This window comes from Pogona vitticeps, chromosome 1 (genome assembly GCF_051106095.1).
Source record: "Pogona vitticeps strain Pit_001003342236 chromosome 1, PviZW2.1, whole genome shotgun sequence".
NCBI classification, from domain to species: domain Eukaryota; kingdom Metazoa; phylum Chordata; class Lepidosauria; order Squamata; family Agamidae; genus Pogona; species Pogona vitticeps.
This window is the reverse complement of record NC_135783.1, coordinates 15761430-15779495: the sequence shown is the minus strand read 5'-3', so window position 1 is coordinate 15779495 and position 18066 is coordinate 15761430. Positions and strand designations below refer to the sequence as shown.

The following is an 18066-nucleotide window of genomic DNA, read 5'->3' as shown; positions in this document are numbered from 1 at the left end:
TTTAAAATTGTATTTTTTGACTACATAGTCCAGAATCCACTAACCACCAAGATTGAAAGCCATGCTGGCTGGACATTGTGGGGTTTGTAATCCAACAAGTAACTTTTTCAAAATCTGCTTCAGCTTCAGTACATGGAACATTCATTTAGCTAGCATGGCTAATAGCTTTGGATTGGCTCATCCTCCATTAGTTTAAATTCCCTCCATTAGTATAAATTCCCTTTAAAGCCAGTAGCTGACCATCACCTCATTATGATCCAGTGCAATTCCAATTGCTTTTAATGCACTGTGCATTAACATTAGGTAGAAATCCTTCATTGTAGACTCAGGACAAACAAAATATAGACCTCCTTTTCTTTGCCCTGAATTTTCAATGAAAGATTTCTATCCAATTTGAATTATACTCCCAGTCTGCATATCATGACGCATATTGATGGCATTTCTTTTCCACCGTGGTATTCTTTGGGAGTGTGTTTTGTTACTAATGGATTACTTGCTATTTTCCTGGTGAAACTGGCCATGTAGCCAAAACTGTGGCCTCTGTGAAGTGTTGGCAGTGGTGTGAGAATTACAGAAGTACTCAAAAAAACTTTTGGGGAACAAAAACATATTAGAGGAAGCACTCCTTTGAGAATCAAGCATGCTCAACGAACACAGGACGTCAACTGGGAGAACAGAAAAGCTGTGCAGGAGTGGATATATTATAGAGTGGCTGCCAAAGAAGAGGGGGGAAGAAGCACATGGGTATAAAATATAGAGGGAATCTAGCTATTATCTCTCGTAAGGGAGTTTCCTGATTTACGTTGAAACGTTATTTTTACTTGTCCCCATGGATGAAAGTGACAGATGGTATTGCAGTCAGCAAAGTCCAAGATTTCCCGTGTGTATAGGCATGGAGTAACTCAGGAAATAAGGTGAAAAGGAGGGTGGTATGGATTATTGTGGAGGATGGCATGGCTGACTGATTGCAATAGGGAATTTGGCACTGCAAACTTTTGTTTCATGTTCCATTTGCAGTACATAGGCTAAAGTCCTGTTGCTTAATCATGCATACAGAAGGCAAACGGTGTAACATTCTGTCCCTTCTAGGAGGCAGTTAATGAGTCCCCACTGGGATTCTTCAATAAGCACCAAGCCAGTGTGTGCACACATTGAGAACAATGCTGGTGGGGATTCATTAATTGCTGGCTAGAAGTGACTGAATGTTCTGATGTTTGCGTTCTGCATGCATAATTAAGCAACAAGATTTCAGCCATAACACTTAGAATGAACTGGGGCCAATAACAGAGTATGGAAGGTTTAGGTCTTCTTCTTTAAACACATTGGCATTACTATTAAGGGGATATTTTCAAAATCTCATCACAAGACAAATCAGGGACCAAAATGAAACAGTTTGACATATTAGAACACAGAAACCATCCTTGGCAAATATGGATAGACTCCAATGGCCTGGACTCTACTGAGATCATTTAGAAGCTTCAGTTCCTGCTGGGATGTACAGTTGTGATTAGTAGGAGAAGGCAGTAAGCAAAATGACAGTGGACAGAGGACATGCCTGTTGGCCACAGACCAAAAACAAAATAATTGGTGTTACAGTAGCCCGCAGAAGGAAGAGCTGAACTCATATAATTCCAGCATTGTCCACATTACCTTAAGTGCAACTACTCTTAATCACTGCATCTGATAGACATCCCCCCTCATTTCAACCATGTGGTTATTGCAGCAAGTCTTCAGTTGTTTTGAGGTATTTTTAAATCTCCCTTCTGTTTTCCTCTCCTTACTGGAAAGCAAGTTTTATTTCCCAGTGGAGCTCATGGAAACATCTCAGTTCTGCTTGATTCCGTTGGATAGGAGGAGCTGCAAGTAAGCCCAGCATTTGCATTGGGCAGTTTTCCTACAAGAGACTCACCTTCCTTCATTTTGACTGATGAAAGGTGAGCAGGAGGAACCTTACGTACACTGCAGATATCAGATGGCGTAGACCAACGGGAAGCTTGCTCCTATGGTCCTCAATGCAAACAGAGCAAAGAGGTCAGACTATGGTGACAGTGGGGGAGAGGGAATGAAGAAACGTGGTTGCACTAGTACAGAAGATAGCCATGGACATTGAAAGTTAGCTATGGACGGGCAGGTCCATGAGTGGCCAACTTGCCTATCCCTGCTTAATTAGAGCTTGGAATACAACTTTTCAATAGCAACATGTGGTTGTTGGTGTGTGTGTGTTAGAAACTCATTATTATAATTATCCTGATCATCAGAGTAACTCATTATTTTCACTATTGTGTAACCCGGTGGTTCCCCCTGAGGTATAGCCAAACTCAGCCAGGGGCACTGTGGAATCCTCTTATCCTTCGCTGCCACCTCCCTCTCCCTGCATGCCAGCCAGGGTCATGCCTAATGCCCTGCCCATGCCCAGGTGCAGAACTTAGAGTGAACCATGCCCCTCTACTTGGACACCCACCTGTGTAGTAGTAGGAGAGGCAGGGGTGGTGGCTGAACTCCTTTTGCACCTGAGAGTCTCCAGGGTGGGTCAAGTTGGCCTCAGGTGGAAAAAGTTTGGGAACCATAGCTATATAAAGAAAGCTATGTTTATGTGTGTGTTCATTTCCTGTCCTGTTTTAACACAGGAAATTAGACTCTCACACAACGTGGAGTCATAGGGGGGACCATATTGCCTTTTCCAATGGTTTTGCACAGTCTAGAAAGTATGAATGGCTGCCTTCCATATGTCCAAGAGTGCTTAGAACAGAGCGCGTTCTGGTGCCCTGCCAACAATGAGGATGGACATCTCCTGAAAAGATGACATGGAGGGATGAGGATTGCAAAAAAAAAAAAGTTGGCACATCTTTTCACCACAAATGAGTACACTTTTATATTATGTTTGTGTGTGCGCATGTCAGCTAATATATCAGAAGTGGATGTTTCCTGATGATTGAAAAAAATCCAAACCAAACCAATACAGATTGTAGACCTAGAAATTATTTTTTTCCTATTTTGTTGCTTTTGTTATTGCAAAAAAAGCAATAAATGGATCCTTATGGGTCTACTTGTTTGTTTGTTTTTGGAATGACCATAACAGAAAAAAAAGGGGGGGGAAGAGGAAGATTGACGCTCTCTGGTGCATTGAAATTTTTGAGGGAAAGTAGGGAGAAGAAGAGCCAGCCAAGAGTTCTTCTGTAGATGAATTGCCTTTTAAATTGATAGGTCTTTCATCCATTAACATGTAGCATGGCCAGTAATATTTCCAGGTGTTGTAGGCTTCTTACTCCCCACCTCCTTTAGTTATAATGTGTCTTGAAACTTTAAAAATACACAAGGTCAACAACCAACATTTCAATCTCCAACAAACAGCCTTCTAAGGTGATGGTCCCATCTCAGAACTAGTATAGAGCGCTCAGTGTCGCTGCAGCAGGCCAGGCCAGGCTAAGAAAAGAGGCAGGGGTTAGGGCATTAGTGATTTCCAATCCTTTCTTCATTATTTTAAGTATGTAATGAAGGCTTTAAAGGTACTAGGAGAATGAGCAAATAGGTACCTGAATAAGATGAATGTTGCTCGTCACTTTGGAGAATGAAACCAGAGATGTTGTGTTCCAGAGACTCTTCCTATCTGTGTTTTAATAACTATGTGTTCCTTCTCTTCTTCTTCCCCCCTCCCCCATCTTTCTTTCTTTCTTTTTTTGGCCATTTGTCTTGACCATTTGTTTCAATAAGTTTCATGAAGTACACAAAGTCCTGGCTCCCTAATCTGCTAGAGTCACAAACCCAAAAACCCGGTGTGCTTGAGATTTCTTTGATGTCTCAAGTGTTGCAGAATGAAATGGTGTTACTTCCAGGTCTTGTTCATCTGGAGCCAGTTAATGCAACCATGCTTCTTTTCTTTTCTTTTCTTTTCTTTTCTTTTCTTTTCTTTTCTTTTCTTTTCTTTTCTTTTCTTTTCTTTTCTTTTCTTTTCCTTCCTTCCTTCCTTCCTTCCTTCCTTCCTTCCTTCCTTCCTTCCTTCCTTCCTTCCTTCCTTCCTTCCTTCCTTCCTTCCTTCCTTCCTTCCTTCTTTCTTTCTTTCTTTCTTTCTTTCTTTCCCTCTGTTAACATCCTTTGGGGAATAAACTCACAAATGCAAGTTTAGCAAAAGAGCATTCCTCTTACTGTAACACCTGATCGACACATGGAATTCACTGCCACTAGTTGCACAGAGTGCTGGCCACCGAGACGGGTCAATATTATAAAGGATGGACCCAAATGAACTCTTGAATCGGCCTATCCTCTCTGTTGCCAGACCAAAGGGGAGAGTGGATTTCATCAAATTTCCCCGAGGTGGGAAGGAATTGTTCAATAGTTCTGAGATGTTGTTGGTGGTGGTTAGGATTCACTGCTCATTGTCGTTTAGTCGTGTAGTCGTGTCCGACTCTTTGTGACCCCATGAACCAGAGCATGCCAGGCCCTCCTATCTTCCACTGCCTCCCGTAGTTGTGTCAAATTCATGTTGGTTGCTTCGCAGACACTGTCCACCCATCTCATCCTCTGTCGTCCCCTTCTCCTCTTGCCTTCACACTTTCCCAACATCAGGGTCTTTTCCAGGGAGTCTTCTCTTCTCATGAGATGGCCAAAGTACTGGAGCCTCTGTCCTTCCAGTGAGCACTCAGGGTTGATTTCCTTTAGAATGGATAGGTTTGTTCTCCTTGCAGTCCAGGGGACTCTCAAGAGCCACCTCCAGCACCACAATTCAAAGGCATCAATTCTTCGACGGTCTGCTTCCTTTATGGTCCAGCTCTCACTTCCGTAGGATTCACTGCTAGCCCATCTTAATTCTTTCTCTCCCCCCAACCACACTGAGGAGGTTGGAGGTCATCTATCCACACTTTTTTTTTTGTTTAGGCTTCTTGTCATCTGTGTCTAGACTCAACAGTTATGAGGCTACAAGCGACAGTAGACTCCCGCAGCCTTTCCTGTTAGGCACATTCAGAAGATTATTTCTAATTACCAAGGGCAGGGGACTTGGGTAAGCTACGATATTGTATATCCATATGCTTTTCCCCCAACAACAGTAAAGGAGACCACACCTAGGTCCAGCCTGCTCTGACAAACCCTGAACAACAGATTGGGGCACAGTATCTGTTCCTGCACCAACAAGAGCATAGGGAGGAGAAAATCTTTCTCTTATGTTCTCTTTGCTTCCCTGTTTTGAGTTGGACTGCAAGACATTTATGATGCACACTTATTTATGCATTTTGCCTAATTTACAATTTTTGCCTGTTGACTAATGAGTATTTGTGCATATTCTTTTAAAAACTGTGACATTTTATCTCCTTGATGTTAAGATACCATAATTTTCTGAGCATTTTGTTCCTCTGAGGGTGCAGTCAGATGGCAAGAAAGGTGCACATCTGATCACACCAGAAAAAATCGCTTTGCTTCAATCCCCTTCTGTCCAGGACTACTGGATAGCTCAGTGGTTTAGATATGGTTGGGAGTTCGATTCCCCACTGTGCCTCCTTGACAGAGGCCTGATTCGATGATCTATAGGGTCCCTATCAGCTCTGCAGTTCTAAGATGATGATGATGATGATGATGATGATGATGATGATGATGATGATGATGATGATGATTGGGGAATCACTCCAGCGTGACCCCCAAAAGTGGCAGCCCTAGTGCTGGACCAGAAAAAGTCCAGCCTAGACATGGATTGGGGTCATGCTGTAGTGCTATTGCTCATGAATCATGTGAAATCTAGGAGAAAAATGGCACTGTAAATATGTCATACGAAGCTCTTGGCAATTCTGGGGGAAGAAACAAAGCACATGCTTAACTCTACCACTGCAACCCAACATGACTTTGAAAAGCCACTGAGGTGCACCCATTCCCTAAGGAGTTAATTCATTTTATTCCATGTCAGAACATGGCATGTTTATTGAGGCTAGTCACCAGATTTGGTGAAATCCCCAAGCTTCAAACTAAGTTAGGAGGATCAGAGTGATTTGTATGAGATCTGGATCAAAACAGCATGTCTAGGTTGAGTTCTTGGGTGAAGTACACCAATTTTCAGATTGGGGAAGAAATAAAATTAGATAGGGCAGAGGTCACTTCAAACTTCTATTTTTTCCCCTCTCCAAAAAAAAAAAAAAAAGCAACGTTTAAGGCTGCCAAGTACACAGACTGCAGAAGCTAGTCATCTGAAATTCAACAGGTTTACTTCTTTCATTTGAGTCTATTATGTTGATAACTTTCCAATAAAGCAACAGCTGCTTAGGTTTCCCAATATATGGACTTTAGAAAGTATAAATTGATTTGGATTTGGGGTACAAATGAATCTGATGGGGTGCAGATGACTCCAGACCAAATCAAGGTCCATGGTAAAGCCACAGCGTGGTCTCCAAACGGAATCAGGAGATCGTGCGCAAGCCTTAATGCCAATCTGAAAAATAATCCACCTAAAATTGCAACTATCTTCTCTCTGCTGCTCATTCTGCAGTGATTCAAAACCAAATATTTCCTTGAATCATCTGTCTTTGCTTGGAGTCAATGCATTGAGCTACTTCATTTATTCATTTATGTTTGCTTCTTGCACATTCTCTTGTTGCCATCACAATGATCAGTTGACTATGTAAGGAAACACTTGATTTCCTGAAAACCTGTTTAATGCCAAGAAATAGATGAGCTTTCTGCTCCAAACCTGCACTGCTGTCTTTTTACCTAAACACTGAGCAGCCCAATGTATGCATCATTGAATTCAATGGGACTTCTCATATATGTGAATACAGTAGCATTGGTCAAAATGTGGCCCTCCAGATATTGTTGGATATCAGCCTATCAGCCCTACCTAACATAGCCAGTGGTGATGAATACTGGGAGTTGCCATCAAAGAACATCTGGAAGGGGCACACTGTGCCCACCCTTCATACCTGAGATTTCAGTCATATAGTTGGTTTTCATGTCTGTCCATATAAGACCAGAAAAAGTGGCTCTGGTGGTAAAGATGCAATCTCAGTCTTCCCTGCTGCAAAAGAATAGTGCTCTGATGGGCTGGGAACAGATTTTGTGGGTGTGGCATGTTGAAGGTTTATTTACAACCTCACATGCTGTCTATAGTTTTACTAACAAATTGATTTTTCTGGGCTTGAGTGATTATCTATCCAGAACTAACCAATTGTTCCTTCCCTCGTTTGAAATACAAAAAGAACCCTGCCCCTCTGCTGAGTGTTCTATTCCTTTCTTTGTTAGTTTGTGGCATTTTGTTTTGTGTCATTGCTAGTATGTGCAGTAGAGAAAGCAATATACACAAGCCAGGAATTTCAAGCAAATGTAAGTAAAGAAATGTTTTTTTATTCTTCTACAAATATCTCAGAGGGCATTACTGATACTTTAAGTGCCAATTAATGAGAAAGGGGTGAACTCCTGGGAATATGTAGCTATTCTTCTCTGCAGATTTTGTACTTCTGTTGTGTAGCAAAAAAAAAGAGAGCGCATTTTTACCAGAAATTCCAAACTCTGCAACATGGCATATGGAAGGAGACTGCGAAGTCAGGGGAATCCCATCATTTGAAAAAACATTTCCTCATATAATTTTGGATGTAGTCATAGTTCTTCTAAACCACTATTTGCTGAATTCCAATCATCTCCAGACATCAGAACATTGGCTGTATGAACTGGGAGTTGTAATCCAACATATCTGGAAGCCACCAAGTTTGGGGAGGCTGTGCTAATTAGAAGGAAGGAATCTTGCAAAGAAACTAAGAAAGAAAACCTCTATACTAGCTATGGGAGAGTCACGTTTATTTGTTTTATAGGCTGCCTTTCTCCTGATAAGGAGACCCAAGGTGATTCACAATATTAAAAAGAACAGGATTGGAAACATAGTAAGTTAAACATTAAGAAGCAATTAAACTATACACTAATTAAAATACATTGGAAAAATGAAAAGCAAGTAAACACTGAAAACTATCTTAACTTTAAAAATGGATTCAGGAACTCACAATTTTAACCATCATGAATGCAGGATTTTAACAATCACGATTGTTAAAAGGCTGCCTGAAAAGATGGGTCTTCAGTAGAGATGGGGATGGCTCACCATTTTGGTGAGTTGTCCTGCTTCGTGAGTCATCAAAAGTTGACGACTTACGAAGGACGAAGTTGCCCCCATGAACCGATGAATAATGAATTTATTCGTTGATTTGTGGGGGGTTACAAAAAAATCAACCCCCCCACTGCCACCCCCACCCCCACCACCCTTAAGGCAGGCTAAGGGAATCCAGGCTGCCCTTTGCAAAGATGGTAGCTGCAGCTTCCCTACCCTAAATGAAGCCATAACCACCATCTTTGCACAGGGAAGCTAGTTTCTCTTTCTACAGCTGCGGAGGCCTGATGGAGACCATGGCAGTGGCGGCGACAATTACAGTAAGGGGGTGTTGGTGGGGGCGAGGGCGGGGGGGCTAAGGTAGGGAAAGGAAGGGGGTAGACTGTGGGGATGGGTAGCCTTGGGGGTGGGTGGCTGCCTATTGGCCCACCAATCAGTTGATCGGCAGGGCAGTAGGCAGAGTGGAAAAGGATGGATTAAAAAAAAAAATTCGTATGGGGACGAATAAAAACAGGGAAATATCCATTGATCGGTATTCATCGGGACTTAAAAATTTGATGAATACAGATTGACGAATATATGACGAATTGGCTATATTCATTGAAAAAAGATCCGTTTTTATATTCGTCCCCATCTCTAGTCTTCAGCTGTTGGCAGAGGGATAATAGGAGGGGCCCAGTCTGGTCTCCTAAGGGAGAGCATTCCATAACTTGGCAACTACTACAGAGAAGGCCCTCGCTCATGTTCCCATCAGTTGTTCCTGGCAATGGGACTGAGAAGAGGGCCTCCTCTGACAATCTTAAATGTCAGAAAGGCTCATATGAGGAGATATAGTCCTTCATGTTGAATGTTCTATCCTCATTGATCGGCAACTTTGCCATATTGTATCTTGTGGGTAAGATCTAAAGCTCTCACCTAGGCATCATGAATATGACATGATATTTCAGTTTCTTTCAGAAGGCATTACACTGACAGTTATAAATACCTCACAAGAGCTCTTTGCTAAATATTTTGATGCACACACACACTCTCTCTCTGCCTATTAGAAGGGTTGATTAATGGCCACTTTTTATTTTTTTTTCCTGCTCCCATCTGCCTTTCTTCCAATTTTGGATTGTTGAGTGATTAGTTTCATAGAGGAGCATATGAGAGAAAGCGATGAGAAGAATTATCTAAAAACATCAACAGCAATTAAAAGAGAAGCAAAAGAATTCCAACTGAAATTTAGTCTAAAAAAGCAAATCTGAAGCAGATTTGAGGGTTTCTCCTTAGACAAAACGTCAAAGGAATGTCACATGAAGGCCCAAAATGTTTCTGGAAGTATTGATGAAATTTCTCCTGGAGGTGCAGTTTGTTTATCTCTACACTACACCCACATTTTGGTGAAATCAGTTGGTGGATTCGTTGTCAGCCCTAATACTCAGGAGGTACAAACTAGCTTTCTATGTGTGGGGTTTTCAAGGAGTAGACCCTAAAGTCCAATTTTATCAAGAGGCAATCCGATCTACACATTCTGGTTTTGTTGTACATTCATAATTCCACAGAGATTTGCTGCTGAATATTATCTTTGCCTACATCTTCTAGCTGAGGAAGAATCTGTACCTCCACTTGACCAAGGGCTTCTTCTTTGTAAGCACAGTGAAAACACTCTGTAAATGTTCTCTGACGCAGAGAAGCTGCTTGATAATTTGTTGTTGTTTCCTGTTACCGAGTTGTTTTTGACTTATGGTGACCTTAATCATGTTTTTAAGGTATGTGAAATATTCAAGCAATGGTTTACCATTACTAACCACTGGTGAGTTTCCATGGCTCAGCAGGGATTTGGACCCAGATTGCCTAGTCTCTATCCATTACACTAGTGGTTCCCAACCTTGGATAAGTCAGGTGTTCTTGGACTACAGTTCCCAGAAACCTTCACCAACAGCTGTGCTGGCCAGGGTTTCGGAGAATTGCAGTCCAAGAACACCAGGGTTACCCAAGTTTGGGAATCTCTGCACTATATCATAGTTCAGGCTTCCCACCTTGTTGGAAGCAAAGCAAAGCAAAAAGCAAAGTGTGCTGCTTATATACTGCCCTATAGCACTTAAAGCACTCTCTGGGCAGTTTACAGCTTGCTTATGCAGGCTACACAATACACACACCCCTGCAAGCTGGGTACTCAATTAACCAACCTTGGAAGGATGGAAGGATGAATAAGCTGCCTACCTGGGATTGAACCTGGATCATGAATGGAGTTTTGGCTGTAGTACTGCAGTTTAGTCACCGTACCATAAGGCTCCTACTAAGCAAGATGGATTGTTATGATTAGAACCCTATAACCTCACTGAATTGAATGAGATGTATTTCTGAGATATGTACAGGATTTCATTGTAAGGCAGAGCTTGGGAGAAAATAGTTACAAATCAGCAATTATTTGCAATTCTTTCCCCAGTAACTAACTAAAGTGAAACGTTTGCTAGATTATAGCCTAAATCTGATAGCTAGTCCCAGACAGAGTAGACCTACTGAATCAGTGGGATATTTGTAAGTATGGATTTACCCTTGATCAATTGATTCAGTGGGTCTAGTTGAGTTAGGAGTAGCAACAACTAGATTTAAGCCAGCACTTGTTCCTTAATGAGGGATAAGGAAAAGTTACTGCTTTGGATTCCAGCTCCCAGACACCTCCAACCAGTGAATAGATTCATTGGAGTTGTAGTCTTTAAAAAGAAACCTTTTCAAACTCCATGTAACTGTAATTTTTATGTTTATATGGCTGGATAGCTCAGTGGCCTAGGTATCTAGCTGTGGAGCCAGAGGTTGGGGGTTCGATTCCCCCTGTGCTCTCCTGTGAGTAGAGCCAGCCTGTGTGGCCTTGGGCAAGCTGTACAGTCCCAGGGCACCCCAGAAGAAGGGAATAGTCAACCACCTCTGAGTATTCTCTACTTGGAAAATCCATGATGATGATTTATACTTAACAAGTCTGTGACCTCACTAAATGATGGACTATTACAAGGTTTGAGAGGCAGCCTGTCCCCTTTGCTGTGCAATGAAAAGCTGACATAAAATCTTGCTTCATCATATGCAGGAAGTGGATTTTGATCCATGAGACCTCGCGCATAAACAAATCGGTCAGTCTTTAAGGTGCCACAATATTTTGTTGCCACAATGTTTTGTCATCCCTCCCACCCTATTTTGCCAACATAAAAGAATTCTGAGAGACTAGGAATTTCTTGGAGTGAGAGAATAACCAAGGAACAAGCCAAGTGCAGGAAGGGGAAATTCTTGACTGAAGATGTTGATTTGAGTGAACTGCAACACCATTGCTTAGAGCTGCTACATGCAAAGTCAGAATAGCTTTGGTGCCACCTAATCTCCTATAGAGGAGGAACAACAAAACTAAATGTAACTAGTTACTTTCACAAAATGGGAAAGGAAAGTGTTACTTTTTCAAAACTGTATCCATAATAGTAAATAGCTATTTGCCACCTGGGACTATAAGTAATTACATGTAAAACTAGGTTTCCCAGTACTCACACCAGCTGGTTTCCTATCCTTATGATATCTCTTTGGCAGGAGGACTAAAAAGCTGTAGTTTGTGCTTCAGGGCAAAAAAACCCCATAGATTAATTTCAGCAGTCACACAAACACAACACACACACACACACAAACTACCGGTAAATATTGGTGTTAATCTTTGATTTACAGAACTAAAGGAAAATCTGATAAAGAACATTGGCTGTGTCAGTCTGTGCAAAACAAATGGGAACTTGAAGAAATTGTCTTCTTGCCATTGAGAAATACAGCACAAGGAGCTGTCTCCATCAATTCTCATTAGCTGTTGTGCTGCTTCACCCCATAAAGCCAATTTGCTTTTTTGGACTCTTATCTGTGATTTCCCCCCACTCCACTTCTGCTCTGTCCAAACACAAACACGAAAGAAAGAAAGAAAGAAAGAAAGAAAGAAAGAAAGAAAGAAAGAAAGAAAGAAAGAAAGAAAGAAAGAAAGAAAGAAAGAAAGAAAGAAAGAAAGAAAGAAAGAAAGATGTGTTTCCGGCATAGAATGTACTATCTAGCTACTAATATCATGATGAAAATGTTGCCGGCTTTCCTTCCTCTGATTCATAGGTGGGAAAAATTGCTTTTTTGGACTGTAACTTCTAGAAATTCTAGCAGCTGTAATTCAAGGAAAAAAAAGAGTAATTTCCTCAAGATCCAACTGCTTTCTTTCTAGCAGAGAGAGATCTGCTCTGCGTTCAGCTTCCACTGCACAAAAAGCAACACTTTTAGGGAGGAAGTGCTGGGCACTTTCACATCAATCTCTTTGGAAACACCCACTGCCACTGAGGGAAACTTAATTTAAAACTTTGCCAGAGCTTATCTTTCCAGAAAGACTAAAAAAAAGCCTTTGAGAAAGAGGATGAACAGTGAACTGAGTTGGTCCCGGAGCAGCTGAGCATCCCCCCCCCCGGAACCCATCCAAAAGCTGTCAGCAGGTCAAACTGATCTCAAAAAGACAAGAAAAGTGTGTACCAAACTTGGCTGCCGTTCCTTGCCTTCTTTCTCTCCCCCCTTCATTACTCACAGTTCGGTGGAATTCCTAGGGATGTCCCGGGGTACGTAGGTCACGATGCTCTCCTGGCAGATGAAGACCATCCTGCCCGAACACCGGCAGAGAGGATGCTGGCATGCCCAGCCATGGGCCGAGAAAAGCAGAAGCAGCAGGCTGAGGCAAAACCAAGCCATGCCTCTACATTGCCCTCTCTCCCAGTTCCCCAAATGAACAGCTCCTCCTGTCTCACACGCTGGCTCCACTCAAGCCCCACCTTCAAGGCTGGTAGAAGAAAATCATGTGATGCTCAAGGAAGGACTTGTTGAAATTGCCTAACTCGGAGCTCTGGAATGTTAGTGTTGGGGTCCCCAAAGTCCATGCCGGCTGGGAACGTCCTGAGAGTTGTTGGCCCTACATAGTCCCTTTTGCAGTCTCTCAGACCCAATTGCTACATGATAGGTCACTATGCTGTAGATGATGGAAGTCCACCATTAAAAAAATCACATAGATGGTCTGTGAGTATGAGTTTCCCCCATATTTTATTTTCTTCTGTTTTAGTCAGGTGTCTGGGCATAGCTTTCCCTTCACAGACCTCAATTTTGAGAATGTGAAAAAGTTACTTTTTGGGACTACAATTCAGGGAAGTAGCATGCCTTGGGAATTGTAGTCTGAAAGTCTCTCTTCTGAAGTCTGATCTGCACTGTGACACTGTCTTGGACAAGATGGGGTGGTGGTGGTGGTGATGTTTCCTTGCCTAAAGAAAACACGTACAGTATATATGCAGAACTGTTTCTTTCTTTTGTTGACAGCAGTTCTCAAAATGATTTGGCAGATCTGTTCCCTCTCATGTGGCTTTTACTGAGAAGCTAGGTAAAGGTAAAGGTAAAGGCTCCCTTTGACATTTAGTCAAGTTGTGTCCGACTCTAGGGTGCAGTGCTTATCCCAGTTTCCAAGCCGTAGAGCCAGCATTTGTCCTTAGACAATTTCCATGGTCACGTGGCCAGCGCAACTAGAAATGGAACACTGTTACCTTTCCACCGTGGTGGTACCTATTTATCTACTTGCATTTTTCGAACTGCTAGGTTGGTGAGGTGCTGCGACAAGCGACAGAAGCCCACTCTGTCACGTGGATTTGATCTTACAACTGCTGGTCTTCCAACCTTGCAGCACAGAGGCTTCTGCGGTTTAACCTGCAGCACCACCAAGTCCCCTTTCACCGAGAAGCTAACTGTAGATATTCAGTGTCACTGAGGAATATTACCACCTTGGATAGGTTTCAGACTTGTGTTTTTCCCCTCTTAAGAGGGGAAAGTGCTCTGGTTGTTGAAGGCTGCATTTCATGTAGACTATGGATGTTGCCTCATACTGGTTCAGAACATTGGTCTGACTACTCTGGCTTTCCCCCCACATGGCACACTCCAGATGTGATTGACTCTAAGTCCCATGAACCCCAACCCGTTGTAGCCCCCATGTATCTCCATTCGCTAGTAGAAACTCAAGCAGAGCAGCTCTTTCTCATCATCCACTGCATGGAATCCTCTAAAAAGCAATGCCAGGATATCTAAAGGATCAGACCAGACCATAGGCTTAGCACGGTTTGAACAGAGGTGTTCTTGAAAGCAGTGGTAAGCTTCTGTTTGTCATGGCACCTACTTTCCTTCAAGCATGCATTTTGCATTTACTGTAGTCTGCTTTGGTTTTGATTGGCAATTGAAGGGTACACAGGGGCTTCATTGGAAAGACTAATTGCTGAGACATGCATCTCAGAGGAAAAACACCTTAATGGATTGATCCCAAAACTCTTATCACACTGATTTCAGTGTTCTGAAGAGTTTCTTGGTTATTCCACTTTAGGAAAACAATGTGTGCACATATGGTAAAACTAGAGCTTAGAAAAGTGAGATTTTGATCTACAAGTCCCAGAACCGAGAGCCACCATTGGCCAGTGACCATCTTGGCTGGGGGGGGGTGTCATAGGAACCGTACTCTAAAAAAGCCATTTTCAAAGGTTCTAGGTAGACTGTTTCTCCAAACCAACCAACAAATCCATGAACTCAGAAAATGAGTGCCTGTGAGAACTAGAACCAAAACCTTCTCTTCTTCATCCAGCTTTTATTGACAGGGAATGTTGCTTTGTTTGCTTGTAGGAACATTTGAGTACAGGTATCTGGAATTATCACCATATTTGCTGTTGTGCTAAGGCCCTCTCTAGTGGTGTACGGAAGGCATCCAGATCACGCAGGTGGAAAGCTGCCTCATAAATATTTTTTGAGCTAAATACCGTCTGCCATTCATTCGGTAGTGGGTATGAACAAACAAGCTGGGTACACAGTGGGTGCCCTCTTTCATTCTTGACCCGAGAAGCAGTCTAATTGCCATTAGACAAAAGACTGCTTGTGGCGAACATATTTTTGGTGTTGCTTAGGTGCTATGGACGGCTGGGCAGTTGAAAGATGATCTGTAGCCACATTTAAAAGAACCTCAGATGGCGTAGAAAGAATGGGAGACTCCAAAGAATCGTGATGCAACTGAAACCAAGAGACATTAAATCAAGTTGTAAATCACCACAGCTGCAACGGCGTTTCTGTGACATGCATTTGAAGGTCACCTGAATTCTAAGATTAATTTCTCCCAGATTTTTTTTGTTTCAGATAAGGTTTTTGGCTATTTGAGTTAAATTATTTGAAGACATGGAGGCTAGCTAAATGTCCAGCACTGTGTATAAATGCACATACCAAGATAGGACACACGTCAGTCAAATCTCAGTTACGATTCAGCCCTGATTCAGTTTGAATCAATCTTGACCTGACCTGATCTGACCCAGATATGGATCTGAATTACAATTCAGAAATCTGAACACTCATGTCCCCCATAGACTTGCTTTGATGGTGAAACAGGCTGTATCATTTTTGTAGTTGTAGAAGGGGTGGCTGTGTTAGTTTGTGCAAGCATTACAGCTGAAAACGAAATAAAAATAAAAAGCAAAAAAAGACAAAAACATAGTGGCACCTTACAGACTAACTTATATATATATATATTTTAATGTGAACTTTCATGTACAAGTCCACTTCATCTTATATCTGATGAAGTGGATTGTCCATGAAAGTTCATCAAGCAAGGGAAAAAGAAGTTACTCATTTTTTCATCAGTTGATCACTTCTCAGTCAAACACAAAGCAATTGACATGGCTTATTTTTTCACAAATTCGAATGGTATCATTCTATATACATATAATGAAAATATAGAGCTGACAAGAAAAGACAGTGTTGCTGGGGAAAGGGGGGCAGTAGGAAGAGAGGAAGACATATCATGAGAGATATTGTGTCTATACATGAAGCCACAGCTGCTAGTTTGCAAGACCTGAGCAGAACATATTGGAAAATACAATATAGCTAGGAAGACAAAGGGCAGCAGGAAGAGAAAACAACCTAACATGAGATGTTGTAGATTTGAGGAGAGCTGTTAATGACATATTTTGGAGACCATTAACTCATACTGTCACCATACATCAGAAGTGACATGATGGCACAAAACATTTTTCGAGTGTTTCTTAATTGCCTAACAATTGTATAATGACAAGACAGGTGGAATGGTTAAGACCATGACAGGATATAGGCACCAAAACTCTGCTAAATCTGCTAATATCAAGTCAGACCCATCCCCAGCCATAAAGCAATAATAATAATAATAATAATAATAATAATAATAATAATAATAATAATAATAATAATAATAATAATAATAATAATAGTAGTAGTAGTAGTAGTAGTAGTAGTAGTAGTAGTAATAGTAATAGTAATAGTAATAGTAATAGTAATAGTAATAGTAATAGTAATAATTCACAGCTTAAAGGAGTGAAGTTCTGAATATTTGTTACATATTCTTTTTAAAATATATTTTTTTACAACCAGACATAGAATATCTTTTCAAGTACAAATCCCTATTTTGCCAGGAAGGAATTAAAACATCAATTGGGTTCTGATTGACAGGGTCAGACGTTCAGATTTCCCCAGCTCTGGAGCTGATTTTCCCCTTTGAAAACTTGTGTCAGCATCCTGGTCTCAAAAATCCTAAGAGAATGTTTACTGAAAGCACTCAAGGCTGGGACAAATACAACTGCGCTGTGCTTTTGTGCTGCAGAAAGGCTTTGAATTGCCTTACAAAATTGTACTGTAATTCCCTGGAGATACATGAGAAAACGAGCTGGAAGACCGTCACTCCATTACTTTGTTTAAAACAAGCCTGCTTATTTTTTAAACTATTTAAAGAAACCTGACTTTGTTTTTGTGACCTTTGCCCTAAAGAAATGATTCCCAACCTTGGGTAACCCAGGTATTCTTGGACTGCAACTCCCAGAAACCCCAGCCAACAAAGCTGATGATGAAGGCTTCTGGGAATTGCAGTCTAAAAATACCTGGGTTACCCATATTGAAAACCACTGCCCTACAGCCTTCCACACCTACAAAGGTGCAACACTCTTGCTGGCAAGCCAGTTACACTCATGCTCAGTTTATTAAAAAGCCACTGTTTTCCCCTTTTATTTTTGTGTAAAAAACTATGTCCAGTTGCCCCACATGGCCAAACACCACTTGAGTGCAAGACTGGTTGTTCAAAAAGGACCTTTTCCAGAAACCCACCACTTGGTAACTGCAAATAATCCATTATATGGGAGTCCCTCTAAGCTATGCAGAATTTTAGCTTATTGGTATTTTTGGCATTTTCCATACAGTAGCTATGATGGGAACATGGTTTTGGTTCATAAATTCCAGGGTGGTTCTCGCCCATAAGAAAACCTACATCTGGTTCATAGAACAGAGACGTAGATCTTTGAGGTAGTCCTATCCATTGTGCTCTCCCAAACTTGTGAAAGTTACTTTGGTGGGGGGCCAATTCAGAATCCCACTGCCACTCTGGAAAAGTTAGCACAAAAGCATCATCCAAGCAACTTCCAGACTCCTTCAGCATTATGGCTAAAATCCTCTTGAGCTGCTAAGCAAAAGGTGTAATTTTGGGGGTTAAGAAAGCTCCATATTTATTTATTTATTTATTTATTTATTTATTTATTTATTTATTTATTTATTTATTTGTTTGTTTGTTTATTTATTTATTTATTTGTTTGTTTGTTTGTTTGTTTGTTTGTTTGTTCGTTCGTTCGTTCGTTCGTTCGTTCATTTGTTTGTTTGTTTGTTTGTTTGTTTGTTTGTTTGTTTATTTGACTTTTATACTGCCATCTGGCTGCCAGGGCCACTCTGGCCGGTTTACAACTAAAAAACGCACCACTTCCAGATAAGCAATAATAGAAGACAATAAACAAATAACAATCAACATCAAAATTAAACATCAGTTAAACATACACTAACAACAAAGTAAAAAATTGAAATTAATGGGATAGTTTAAAGGCAAGATGATGGAACAGCTTAGTTTAGAATGCTGAAACTACCACTGCATTCAGATGTTGAAAACTCTG

General features: G+C 41.3%; 1 protein-coding gene across 1 annotated transcript in view; it reads right to left on the bottom strand.

Annotated features, from left to right (window-relative positions):
- The window catches only part of FSHR (follicle stimulating hormone receptor), a 124001-nt gene extending 111148 nt beyond the window's left edge, over positions 1-12853 (bottom strand). The window contains exon 1 of the mRNA XM_020811536.3: positions 12633-12853. Within this exon, the coding sequence (XP_020667195.3) occupies positions 12633-12793 (161 nt within the window). The 5' untranslated portion in view covers positions 12794-12853. The remainder of the gene's footprint in view (positions 1-12632) is intronic.
- Positions 12854-18066: the final 5213 nt, after the last annotated feature.